Here is a 13,429-nt window from a genome sequence, read left to right as displayed (position 1 = left end):
TCTTGGCCATTATTAATAATGCTTCTTTGAACATTTGTGTACAAGTTTTTGTGTGGACATGTTTTCATTTCTCTTGAGTATGTGTACCATACCCAGGAGTAGAGTTGCTGGGTTGTATGGCAATTCTATGTTTAACATTTTGAGAACTGCCTGACTGTTTTCCAAAGCAGCTGCACCAATTTACATTCCCACCAGCAGTGTACAAGTGTTCCAGTTTCTCCATATCTTTGCCAATACTTATTATTGTCTTTTTTATTATAGCCATCCTAGTGTGTATGAAGTATCTTGTGGTTCTGATTTGCATTTCCCTGATACTTAATGATGTTGAGTATCACTTCATGTACTTTTTGGACATTTGTGTATCTTCTTTGGAGAAATGTCTATTCATATTCTTTGCCCATTTCAAAGTTATTTGTCCTTTTATTATTGACTTGTAAGAGTTCTTTATATATCTAGTGGGAGATATATTTTCTTCCATTCTGTCAGTTGTCTTTTCACTTTGTTGATGGTATCTTTTTTTTTTTTTTTTTTTTTTTTGTGGTATGCGGGCCTCACTGTTGTGGCCTCTCCCGTTGTGGAGCACAGGCTCCGGACGCTCAGGCTCAGCGGCCATGGCTCACGGGCCCAGCCGCTCCGCGGCATGTGGGATCCTCCCGGACCAGGGCACGAACCCGTGTCCCCTGCATCAGCAGGCGGATTCTCAACCACTGCGCCACCAGGGAAGCCCCACCAGGGAAGCCCTGTTGATGGTATCTTTTGAAGCAGAGAAAGGTTTTTAATTTTGATGAAGTCCGGTTTATTTTCTCTTTGCTTGTGTTTATATTGCTTATGCTGCTTTTAGTGTTATTTCTGAGAAATCCTAAGAAGACCTAGCTCTAGGCCTTGAGGATTTTTTCCTGTATTTTCTTCTAAGAGTTTTATAGTTCTAGCTGTTACATTTAGATCTATGATTCATGTTGAGTTGGTTTTTGTATAGGTGTGAGGAAGGAGTCCACTTCATTCTTCTACATATGAATATCCAGTTATCCCGAAGCCATTTGTGGAAAGACTTTTTAACCCTCATTTAAGTGTGTTGGCTAGTTCTTACGTCCTTCTGCAGATCCACAAACCCAGCTCTAGGTAAAGGTGCAAAGTTAAAAGTCAGATAGGACACCAAAAAGGTGGAGAGGCCACATTAATCTTTTATTTATTTATTTATTTATTTATTTATTTATTTATTTATTTATTATTTTTGGTTGCGTTGGGTCTTCGTTGCTGCACACAGACTTTCTCTAGTTGAGGCGATGGGGGCTACTCTTCATTGCGGTGCACGGGCTTCTCATTGCGGTGTGCGGGCTTCTCATTGCGGTGTGCGGGCTTCTCATTGCGGTGGATTCTCTTGTTGTGGAACACGGGCTCTAGGCGCACAGGCTTCAGTAGTTGTGGCGCGTGGGCTCAGTAGTTGTGGCTTGCAGGGTCTAGAGCGCAGGCTCAGTAGTTGTGGCACACAGGCTTAGTTGCTCTGCGGCATGTGGGATCTTCCCAGACCAGGGATCGAACCCGTGTCCCCTGCATTGGCAGGCGGATTCTTAACCGCTGTGCCACCAGTGAAGTCCCCACATTGATTTTTAAGTCGAGCCTCGATTCCTTGTTACTAGTGCATATTAGTTATCTATTCTATTGCTGTGTAAGAAATTACCCCCCAACGCAGTGGCCTAAAACAACAAAATTTCTCTAGGTCATGAATTTGAGAGACTTAGCTATGTGGTTCTGGCTCAGGATCTCTCATGGAATCAGTCAGGGTGTCAGTTGGTACTGCCGTCAAATCAAGGCTTTCTTGGGGATGAAGGATCTGCTTCTGAGGTGGCTCATTCACGTGGCTGTTGGCAGAAAGCCTCGGTTCCTTACCACAGAAACCTCTCTGTAAGGTTCCTTGAAGTGGCCTCGTGATGGGGCAGCTGGCTTTCCCCAGATCTAGTGATCTAAGAGAGAGGGCAGGGAGGAAGCTGAAGTGCTTTTATGACCTAGTCTTGGCCATTACAGTTGTCACTTCTGCCTTACTATTTTCGTTAGAATTGAGTCCCAGAATCCAGCTCACAGGGCTGGAGAATTAAGCAGTGCTTTTTGAAAGTAATATCAAAGAATTTGTGGACATATTTTAAAATACGTAATATACTCATCAGTTTTATTAAAAGTTTTATTAATTCCAAACAGCTTATGTTCTTTCATACTATATGCCCATTATCCCTTAATAAAATAAGATGATCTCTAAGTCATTCATTTCTTTTTCTTTTTCCTATTGTTTTTGTTGTTATTGTCTTAATGTCCTTGATGTTTCTAATATAACCAGTGAGTGCATTTTAGGATCAAAATAAAGTAGAGGAGTATGTGTAGCAGAATGTTATATCAGCAAATATGGCAAAGAAATAACATGATTTCTAAATTGAAGTAAGTACAGGAATATTTCTTCCTTTATAAATCCCTAAGTCCTCACAGCCGTTTTTCCAGTTCCTAGAAAGGAACACATGAATAGTTATCTTTGAAGCTGTCTTTGAATACTTCCATGAACCTGCATACTAGCTGACTGAAGTTTTGATCACTCCTAACTCAAGAAACATTTTAACGTTAGCCATTAACTCTGAACCCATTTTAATACTTTACTTTGTAACTTTGGTTCCTCCTGCAAACTATTTTTGTAGGTGATGATTTTACATGACTTTGGAACTTGCCTCTAGTGGGACGCTGTGGGAGGATGAACACAGAAGAGCTGGAGTTATTGAGTGACTCCAAATACAGAAACTATGTAGCTGCAATTGATAAAGCACTAAAGAATTTTGAATACTCCAGTGAATGGGCAGATTTGATATCGGCACTTGGAAAACTTAATAAGGTATGTCTGTCTTACTCATTTCATAAAATGGAGTAAAAATCAGAAATCTGCATCTGTCTTTACTGAATTTCTCTCAACCTTGAAGTAAAGAATTTAAAAACATAACTAAACCTCAGAATTACTTTTGACAGTCTGCTATTTTATTTCATGAGTTGCATGCCTATATAGTCAGACTTTTTTTTTGGAGGCCAAAACCACAACAGTACTTGAAAAATAGTTATTCCTTTATTACCTATAAACACAAAACTGCGAGGCAAATATGCTAACCATGAAGGTTAATAAGTTTCTCTAAACGAGCATCAGATACGGTTCTGGAGTTCCTAGCAGCAAAATGAAAAATTGCATGTGGAAAGCAGCAACTGCTGCGTCCTTTCCAAATGGTTTGTAGCATTAAGAAAACATTTTATGTCCAGGCTGTTCTTAGTTATAGTCAGTACTTTTTACAGAAGTGGCAAGCTGTTGCTTAGGCCTTGGAGCTTGGCCTTCAATGATGCTTCTTCACATGTCTGGTTGTTATCCACTGTTATTGTGGTGGCATCACTGATCAACTTGTAGCTTCAAATTTTGACACCCCCCCCCCTTGTTTTTTTAACTTAGATCAAAATTTTCTCACTTCTCACACATAGTTTTTATTTTGGGGGCTTTTAGGGTTTTTTTGTTTTGTTTTTTTGTTTTGTTTTGTTTTTTTTGTGGTACGCGGGCCTCTCACCGTTGTGGCCTCTCCCGCTGCGGAGCACAGGCTCCGGATGCACAGGCTCAGCGGCCATGGCTCACGGGCCCAGCCGCTCCGCGGCACGTGGGATCCTCCCGGACCGGGGCACGAACCCGTGTCCCCTGCATCGGCAGGCGGATTCTCAACCACTGCACCACCAGGGAAGCCCAGGGTTTGTTTTTAATAGCTGTTATTGAATACAGATGCTACTAAATATTAAGTGGACTAGGGGAGCAGATAGGAAGGGCAAGCTCTTCCGGTAACTATTTTAACACCAAACAGTTTAGCATACAATTATTAGGAAAGAAATTTGTCTTAAAATACATACCAAGAACACTAGTTTTCAAAGTCATACTATAGATAATTACCCTGATATCTTAAAAAGAAAAACCTTCATTTCCAATGCCAAGGATTTATCTTAAAATTAGATGCATAAACTTCTGTTTGACATGTTAACTTCTAACATTTTTCATTTGAAGTTTGATAAATTCTCAAAACTTTTACAATATCCCCAAGAAATTGCATCCAAAAATATGAGTTTGTTTAAAGGTAGTTAGGTTCTTTTTTGTCCTGAAGGGTCTCTTTCTGAAGACTTATTAGGAACTACGTGTAAAAGCAATTCATTAAATTGCAGAAATTAATTTGCCTAATTAAGTACATAATTAGTTTTTTATACTTAATCAGTATTCATGAAAACAGATTTCACTGTATCCAGATAATATAACATAGGATATACAAGGCATTGGTGAAACTTACCTAAAATCATGGTGAATCAAGGCAAGGGTTATATATATATAAATTTGTTGAAGATAGTCTAAATATGTTTTAGTATAAAATTGTATTATTAATATACTAAATTATTATACCTCATTTATACAAGTTTTCTAACTCAAATGCTTTTAGAAAATAGTGCTATATTTTGCTTTTTTAAAAAAATTTTATTTGGTATCAGTAGAGTTTCTTTATTGAGGCATTTTGTGTTACACATCATTAAGTTTCCTTCTACTGAAGTACTTCTGGTAATAATTATACTTTTCTTTAAAATATATGTAAATATTGATTCTTTGCTCCTGCATCCAAAATTCAAAGTAATATTTTAGAAATGGAAGGCAGCTAGTTTCAAAAAATAAAAATGTTTTGTAGTTGAAGTCTTATTAGTGTTGTGCCCTTGATTTGCTTTGCATTTGTAGGTCTAATTTTATTTACATTCGTTACATCCAATTTAAAACTGGATTGAAGGCTTGTAGTGGGAAGAACATTGAAAATGTTTTATCTAAGTGGACCTCAGACCCTCCACTTTTTTTATGAAATGGAAAATCTAGTGCTTCTCTTCTGTACTGCCTTTGGGAGATCATTCATTTTATATATTTTAACTTCAGTTCTTTATTTTTTTAAATAAAGGACTTCCTTTGTGTTTCATCTAAATTCCAGTTCTAGTCTATTATACTGTATTCATTCTGAGTGTTCATTTTCTAGTATTCTATCAGCATTTTGCCATAATACTCTGAAGAACTGCATTTGTAAGTGTTTTATCACTTAAATAATTAATCTCCTTTGAGTGATTTGTGAGATAGCATCTTCTTCTATAAATTCTGCCTTGACCATCATCTCTAAAGAAATGTAGTGGCTGAATAAATACAGCAACATGTATTTGGCCCAGTTGGGAGATTAGTAAAAGCAAATGGGCAATTATAATCTCATGTACTTGTTAGCACTAGAATTACTTGCTATAATATGATATACTACAGCAGTGGTTGTTCCTCTTCCAACAAAGTATCTATGTTGAGGTTCGATTTTCTTCATGTATTTCAAACAGTGTATCAAAAATAGGTTGAAGGCTGACTGACATTAAAGAGTTGCAGACACCTAAAACAGTGCCTTTCTTCTGAACAAATTTGTTTTGGAAAGTATTGTTATTTTTCATACAAATGTTATTTCTTTTAACACGTAATGAGTTTATTTTTTTAAGAAATTAATAAATACTTTTAAATCCTCAGTTTTAATTTTAAATCCAGTATTGACAGATGTAACTGACAAAAACAAGTTTTTTGACATCCTCTATAATTTTTTCAGAGTGTAAAGAAGTCCTGTAAGGATTTTTTGATGATACTATGCTAGAAAATGGAAATAAAGTGAAATGTAATATTTTTTCTCAACTGAATTAAAATGTTTTCTTCAAGGTTTTACAAAATAATGCAAAGTACCAAGTGGTACCCAAAAAGCTGACCATAGGCAAACGCCTAGCTCAATGTCTACATCCAGCATTACCAGGTGGAGTTCATCGGAAAGCACTTGAAACATATGAAATTATCTTCAAAATCATTGGACCTAAGCGACTTGCCAAAGATCTTTTTTTATATAGGTGAGAATAATTTTACTATCTATTTGCATGTAAGTAAAAAGTATTTTTAGCTGTTTTATGCTTTTTGCAGTAAAAGGTAAAAAATTGAAAAGTCCTTAATGATGAAAGTTTTCAGATGTCAGTCTTAAATATTTTGATAAATAAGTACTTCAGAAAAATTTACCGTATGTCTTTCTTTTTTTTTTTTTTTTTTTTTTAAAGATTTATTTATTTATTTATTTAGGCTGTGCCAGGCCTTAGTAGCAGCATGCGGGATCTTCGTTGCGGCATTCAGGATCTTTTAGTTGCCTTATGCATACTCTTAGTTGTGGCATGCGGACTTCTTAGTAGTGGCATGTGGACTCTTAGTTGCAGCATGCATGTGGGATCTAGTTCCCTGACCAGGGATCGAACCCGGGCCCCCTGCATTGGGAACGTGGAATCTTACCCACTGGACTACCAGGGAAATCCCCAATATTTCTTAATATAAGAATTTTTTCCTTCTCAGATGTCATTTTTGAAAGTTTTTTTTTTTCAAAATTGTTGAGACTACAGTACATTCTATGTTTTTAAGCTAGAGAACTACCCTGAGAAAAAATAGATACCTTGATCTCTTAGCACCTTTCAACATAGATGACCATTTTCTACTTAAAATAGTCTTTTTCTCTTGCCTTCCCTTATACTGCATTCTCCAGTTTTGTTACTTTCTCAATCTCCTTTACCAGCCTTTTCTCCTTTCCCTGAACTCTACATTTGGAGTTCCTTAAGCCTTGCTTAGTCCTATACCTAATGTTTTCACTTTATATTCTCTCCTTGGGCATGCTTATCCAAGCCATGATTTGTCTTTTATGTGCAGACTCCCAACTTGGTGTCACTAGTGCTGACTTCTGCTTTAAACTCCTGGCTTATTCGCCACCTCAGTGTGGATCTTTTAAAGGCAACTGAAGCTCAACCTGCTCCAAACTAACCTCACCTTCTCCCATAAACCTGGCCATCTGCAGTGCACTAAAGCTCAGTAAATGGCACCACCGTCCATCCATTTACACCTGAAATCTCAGACTTACGCTTGACATCTTGTTTTCTTTGCCCGTATTCTCCTTCCTCTCATTAACATTCTGTCGCTAAGAGTTCTATCATGGCAGTTAAGAGCAGAGGCAGTGGAGACAGACAGTTCATATTTACAGCTAACTGGCTCTGTGATCTTGAGCCATTTTCTTCACCTCTCTCTGTATGTATTCTCATCTGCAAAAATGGGAATAAGGTGATCAATTTCGTAGTATTGTTAACAGAATTAAGAGAGTTAATATATGTAAAGTGTGTAGAACAATGTACAGCATGTAATAAGTACTCAATAAATGTTATCTATTGTTCCATGTTCCAAATACATCTACCTCTCTCTACCCATGCTGACAGCATCCACACTAAGTAAGCATTATCTCCAGCCTGGTCTTTGTTACTGGCCTCTGAATATTCATATAACATCTGTTCTTGTTCTCTTACACCCTTTTCTCCACATAGTATCAGATTAAACTTTTTAATACATTGAATAATGTCATTCCTCTGTTAAAAACCTCCACTGACTTCCTCCTGTCACTTAAAAATAGAATTCAAAGCCCTTACTATGGCTTTTAAGGCTTTATATACTTTGGCCCAGTCTGTGTCAGTGACCTCTTAACTCCTACCACTTTCTACCTAGTTTACTCCATTCTGACAACATAGGTCCCTGCTTATTCTTCCTCATTTTCTTTGTTTTCCTCACCCTGTAATGCTTCAATCCAGATCTCTGATCAACTATCAGCTCCTCAGAGAAGTCTTGCCTATTTACTTCTACATCTTTGTCATTAGTACTCTGCAGTTTTACTGTGATGTATTTAGAGGTAGATATCTTTTTCTTTATCCTGGTTGGGATTCATTGGGATTTTAAAATCTGTAAATCAGTACCTTTCATCAATTCTGGAGTCTTTTAAAATCGACTTTACTCCATGTATTCTCTCTTCCTTTTTTGAACTATGATTACACATATGTTAGGACTTTTCATTCTGGCTGCCCCATATCTTATCCTCTCTTCCATTTTAGTTTGATGTAGTCACACTTGTTTATTTTTGCTTTTGTTGCCTTTGCTTTAGGTTTCTTATCCAAAAAAATCATTGCCAAGGCCAGTGCCAGGGAGCTTTTCTCTATGTTTTCCTCTATGTTTCCTCTATGTTTTATGATTTCAGGCCTTATATTTAAGTCTTTAATCCATTTGGAGTTAACTTTTGTAAGTGGTGTAAGATAGGGGTCTAATTTCATTCTTTTGCATGTGCATATCCAGTTTTCCTCTATCATTCGTGACATTGGTGATGCAGACATCCTTTTTTACTTTGATTAGTCTTGTCATGAGTTTATCAATTGTTAGTCTTTTTAAAAACAAACTTAATTTCATTGATCTACTTTACTGTGTATGTGTTTTTCTTTAAATTCTGCATGGATGTTTTAAAAATAGAACCTAAAGTCAGTAATAGGTATTTTTAATACTAATAATAAACACTATATTGCAAGGAACAGCACTTTTTAATAAAAAGCTGAAAATTGCTCAGTTACATGTAATAACTGATAGATTCCTTTCTTAAGGCAAGACTTTTCTTATATAACTCATGCCTGCTATGTTTTAAACTCTTAAATAGCAGAAAGTTTACTTTAAGAAACAGCTATTTTACAGAGTTGCAGTATATCTAATTTTATTAGCAATATGCTATATAAGAATAATAAATTAATTCTAGAATACCGTGTCTAAATATGGCAGACATTCTTACATACACATACCTTATGGAGTAAAATTGTTATTCTGTATTTTTTAGAAGTATAGCTAATTTAAAAACTAAAGTTTATATTAATGTTGGACTTTTTATTTTTTATTAAGTAAGTTAATCTCAAGGTTTATGTTTTAACATAATTAAATACAAATACTTTTAAAGTTCTATAACCTATTATATGAAAAAATATCATATTGTGTCTTCAAACTTATTTTTTTTAATATGATACAGTACACAGAGGTGTTACTAAGAAGGCTAAACATGTAGTTTGAGCAGCATAAAATATTAAATGGGTATGTAAAATAAGCTTTTGGTAATACCAACCCAGACTTCAGGCTAGAGAGATTTTAGAGCAGTTAGTATTCAGGTGGCAGTTGAAGCCAAGAGAATGATTGAGATCACCCAGTACATTGTGAATAATAAGGAGGGAAAAGGAATGAGACCATTCTGTGAATACTTAGGAGTCACATTATTTAAAGAGCAGGTGGAGGAAAGTAGTCATTGAAAAGGAACAAGAAGAATCAGAGATAGAAAATGTACCAGGAGACAGAACTCACCTGAAGCCAAAAGGGGAAAGAATTTCAAGAGAAAGTTGTGGTCAATAGTATCAAATATTACTGGCAAATGAAACAGTAGGGACTGAAAATAGACCATCAAATCGGGCAGTTAGTAGACATTGGTGACAGTATGGAGAACAGTCTTAGAGCAGGTAGAAGTGTCGTGATTGAAGATCAGATGGGAGGTGATAAATTGGGAGAAGTGCTTTTTTTTTTTTTTTCCCCAAAAAGTTGAAGTAGGAAGGCAACTTCAAGCCAGGAGGTAGTTAAGATAAAGGTTTGGGGATTTTGTTGTTGTAATTTGTTCTCTTTTTAGAGTCATCGGAAAGATTTAAGCACAATTGTCAGTGGAGGAAGAAAGAAATTACAGGAAAGAAAAAGGATGGTAGATAAAGCAGGGCCCTAGCAAAGGGAGACATTGGGCCCTGGGGCAAGGTAGCTTTGAAGAGGTTAGTACTGTAGCTTTAAGTCACACTGTACCTAAAATTGAAGGCAAGAAAGTGGCAAGTTGAGGGAATTCCCACTAGATGATCTCTGTTTTCTGTATAAAGTAAGAGCAACACAGATTCTTAATTCATTTGTTAAGCACTTTGCAAGTGCGGGACTTGGTGTTAAGGATTTAGGATATAGAAATAAAAAGAGAGTCATGGTCTCTTGCTTTCTGGTATTACAGAATTATCTATTAGAATTACTCTTTTTCCCCCAGTTTTATTGATAAATAATTGACATTCTCACTGTATAAGTTTACGGTGTACAGCATGATGGTCTGATTTACATATACTGTGAAATGATTACCACAGTAGGTTCAGCTAACATCATCTTTTCATATAGATACAATAAAAAGAAAAGAAAGAAGAAAAGAATAAAGGAAAAAATTTTTCTCCTTATGATGAGCCCTCTTGGGATTTACTCTGTTACAACTTTCCTATGTATCATATAGCAGTGTTAACTGTAGTCATCATGTTTTACATTACATTCTTAGTACTCAGTTATCTTATAACTGGAAGTTGGTACCTTTCGACCACCTTCTTCTAATTCCCCCTCCCTCTACCATTGCCTCTTGTAACCACAAATTTGATCTCTTTTCCTATGAGTTTGGGTGTTTTTTTGTTTTAGTTTGGTTTGTTTTAAGATTCTACCTCTAAGTGAGATCATACAGTATGTCTTTTTCTGTCTGACTTATCTCAGTATAATACCTTAAAGATCCATCCATGTGGTTGCAAATGGTAGGATTTCCTAATTTTTATGGCTGAATAATATTCCATTGTGTGTGTGTGTGTGTGTGTGTGTGTGTGTGTGTATACACATATACACAACTTCTTTATTCACCCATCAGTGGACACCTAGGTTGTTTCCATGTCTTGACTGTTGTAAATAATGCTGCTATGAACGTGGGGATTCTTTTTGAGTTAGTGTTTTTTTACCTTTGAATATATTCCCAGAAGTGGAATTTGTAATTTTTTGAGGAATCTCCATACTGTTTTCTATAGTGACTGTACCAATTTTCAGTCCCTCCAGCAGTGCACAGGGGTTCCCTTGTCTCCACAGTCCACACCAGCATTTGTTATATCTTGTCTTTTTGATGATGGCCCTTCTGCCAGGCATGAGATGTTATCTCACTGTGGTTTTAGTATGCATTTCCCTGTTGACTAGTGATGTTGAGCATCTTTTCATGTACCTGTTGACCATTCATGTATCTTCTTTGGAGAAAAGTCTATTCAGATCCTTTGCCCATTTTGTAATTAGGTTATTTGTTTGTTTGCTATTGAGTTGTACAAGTTCTTTATGTGTTTTAGATATTAACCCTTTATCAGATATATGGTTTTCAAATATTTTTTCCCATTCTGTAGGTTGTCTTTTTACTTTGTTGATGTTTCCTTTTGCTGTTGCAAGGAATAGCATTACTTTTTTTTTTTTTGGCTGCACTGTGTGGCATTCGAGATCTTAGTTCCCTGACCAGGGATCGGACCCTTGCCTCCTTTAGTGGAAGCGTAGAGTCTTAACCACTGGACCGCCAGGGAAGTCCCTAGCATTACTTCAGCAATAGAATTACTTCCTGTTAGTAAGAACATAATTAATTATTAGAATAAGTGTTAGGTTCTATGGGAACATCAAATAGGGAGCCTAACCTAGTCTAATTAGGAGACAGTCTCCTCATGGAAACATCTTAGGCTGAGTCCTGAAAGTCTGGGAATCATCCAGACAACAAGGAGGTTGTAGGTAAGGGAGCAGGACTTGTATCTTTCAGAGCAGCGTGTGCGAAGGCCTGCTCGCTAACGGGGGTGTGGAGGGTTCTAAAATGAACTTGAGAGGAATTCTTCAGCGTAGCTGGAGCAGAGGGTGCAGGAGTGATATTGGTGAGCATACATGGTCTGTATAGAGGTATGTAGTGGCTGGATGTTAAACACCACATTAAGCATTTAGGCTGTATCTTAAAGGCAGCAGGAGACCAGTGAAAGCTTTTATTGAGAACAGCTGCTTCCGGGCTATCCTGAGGCAGTCCTTGCTAAGACATGGTGATTGAGAGATGATGACTGAGCTAGCTTGCTGGTCTCTTCTAAGGAGCTATCTGATGGAGATGGAGAGAATTTATTATATTCAAAAAATACCTAGGAGAATGGCTCGGAGAGAAAACTTGGTAATTGATTCCGATTTAAAGTAGATTTTTTTAAAAAGGTCAAGGGTTACTCCAAGATGTATACCTTTTGGTCAACCTTATGGATGCTGATGCCATATTTTGAAATGGAAATAACAGGGGAAGGATCAGGATTTGGGGCAGGGGGAGAGAGGGAACTCTGTTTATGAATCGTGAAATTTGAAGGCCTTGTGAAACAGCTAGGTGGCCTCTCGGTTTATGAGTATGAAGCTCAGGTGAGAGACCCGGGTTGGTTTAATGGATATAGAAGGCATCACTATACAGGATACCATTTTAAGCTGAGCAGTATAACATTATTTCATTAAAAAAAATTTATACACACATGTTGGTACATATGAATTAATATTTTATAGTTATTTTATCCCCCACTTTTATTTTTATTTTTTAAAACAGTTCTGGACTATTTCCTCTTCTTGCAAATGCTGCCATGTCGGTGAAACCAACGTTGCTAAGTTTGTATGAGATGTATTATCTGCCTTTGGGTAAAACACTGAAGCCTGGTCTACAAGGATTGCTAACTGGTATTCTTCCTGGCTTAGAAGAAGGATCAGAGTACTATGAGAGGTAAGATAGTACTATTATTGCTGCAGCCAAGTAATCAAAGTCATGGATTTGTCAGCAAGTATCCTTAAATCAGTAATATTAACATCACAAAAACTAATTATTCTTGACACTTCAGTATATCACCTGAAGATTTTTATAGCAAAAAAATTATTGTAGTGTGTCTGGTTTGTGTATCACACTGAAAATTTAGCTGATTAATAAGAGCACAGACTTGGAAGGTAGATGGACTGGGTTCAAATCCTAGTTTGACAGATACTGTGTGAAATTAGGAAAGCTTTTTCAACATTTCTGAACTTTATTGAGTTTTCTCATGTATAAAAACGTAACCTATTTCATTGTTACTATAATATTTCAATATCACTTAGTCTAGTGCCTAGCGCATAAAAATCACTCAAAAATTTGTGACCCATAATTTAAAATAATAGTACAATAGATAGGACATTTAAATTAATTTAAAAAATGGGAAATTGGGCCATGTACCATCAATTTTTTAATTGTTAATGGTGGAAAATAGCCTAGCACCAACCTGCTGACATGATACTCCTGATATTTTAACTCTTCAAAGAAAATGATTTGATCTGTTTTGGAGCCTGTTATTTCTTTGGAAGTTAATAGTGGTAGACAATGCAGGGTAATGTTAAGTATCTTTAATATCTCTGTTACTGATATTCTTACCAAAAAGGAAATTATGAGTTAAGGTGCCAGAAAAAGAAAATGCCAAACTTTCTTTACGAGTACACGTAATGGTTTAAATTTAAATAATTTATTCCAGTGCATTGACCAGCTACTCTGTTTTATTGTATTTCATCTGCACCCATAATGCTGTAAGAATCTAATCCTGAAAATATTGGATTACTCTTATAAGCTACTTTGAGAAAAAAATACTTTTGTCCTCAAAACTTATCATTTACTTTTATTAACTTTTTTACTTACTT

The 13,429-nt window shown here is 36.3% G+C and overlaps 1 protein-coding gene across 16 annotated transcripts in view; it reads left to right on the top strand.

The window, feature by feature from the left end:
• The window catches only part of DOP1A (DOP1 leucine zipper like protein A), a 113,001-nt gene that overhangs the window by 22,383 nt on the left and 77,189 nt on the right, over positions 1–13,429 (top strand). For all 16 annotated transcript variants that reach the window (XR_010836152.1, XR_010836154.1, XR_010836153.1 and 13 more), the window contains exons 2-4: positions 2,679–2,869; positions 5,762–5,943; positions 12,324–12,494. Coding sequence is in view for 13 of the 16 variants with exons in the window: in XM_067011239.1 (XP_066867340.1) it covers positions 2,732–2,869; positions 5,762–5,943; positions 12,324–12,494 (491 nt within the window). In the remaining 3 variants the exon portion in view is untranslated. The remainder of the gene's footprint in view (positions 1–2,678; positions 2,870–5,761; positions 5,944–12,323; positions 12,495–13,429) is intronic.

The sequence above is a fragment of the Kogia breviceps genome, chromosome 13 (assembly GCF_026419965.1).
Source record: "Kogia breviceps isolate mKogBre1 chromosome 13, mKogBre1 haplotype 1, whole genome shotgun sequence".
NCBI lineage: Eukaryota > Metazoa > Chordata > Mammalia > Artiodactyla > Physeteridae > Kogia > Kogia breviceps.
Note: the sequence above shows the minus strand (reverse complement) of the source record. Positions and strands in the feature narration are given on the sequence as shown.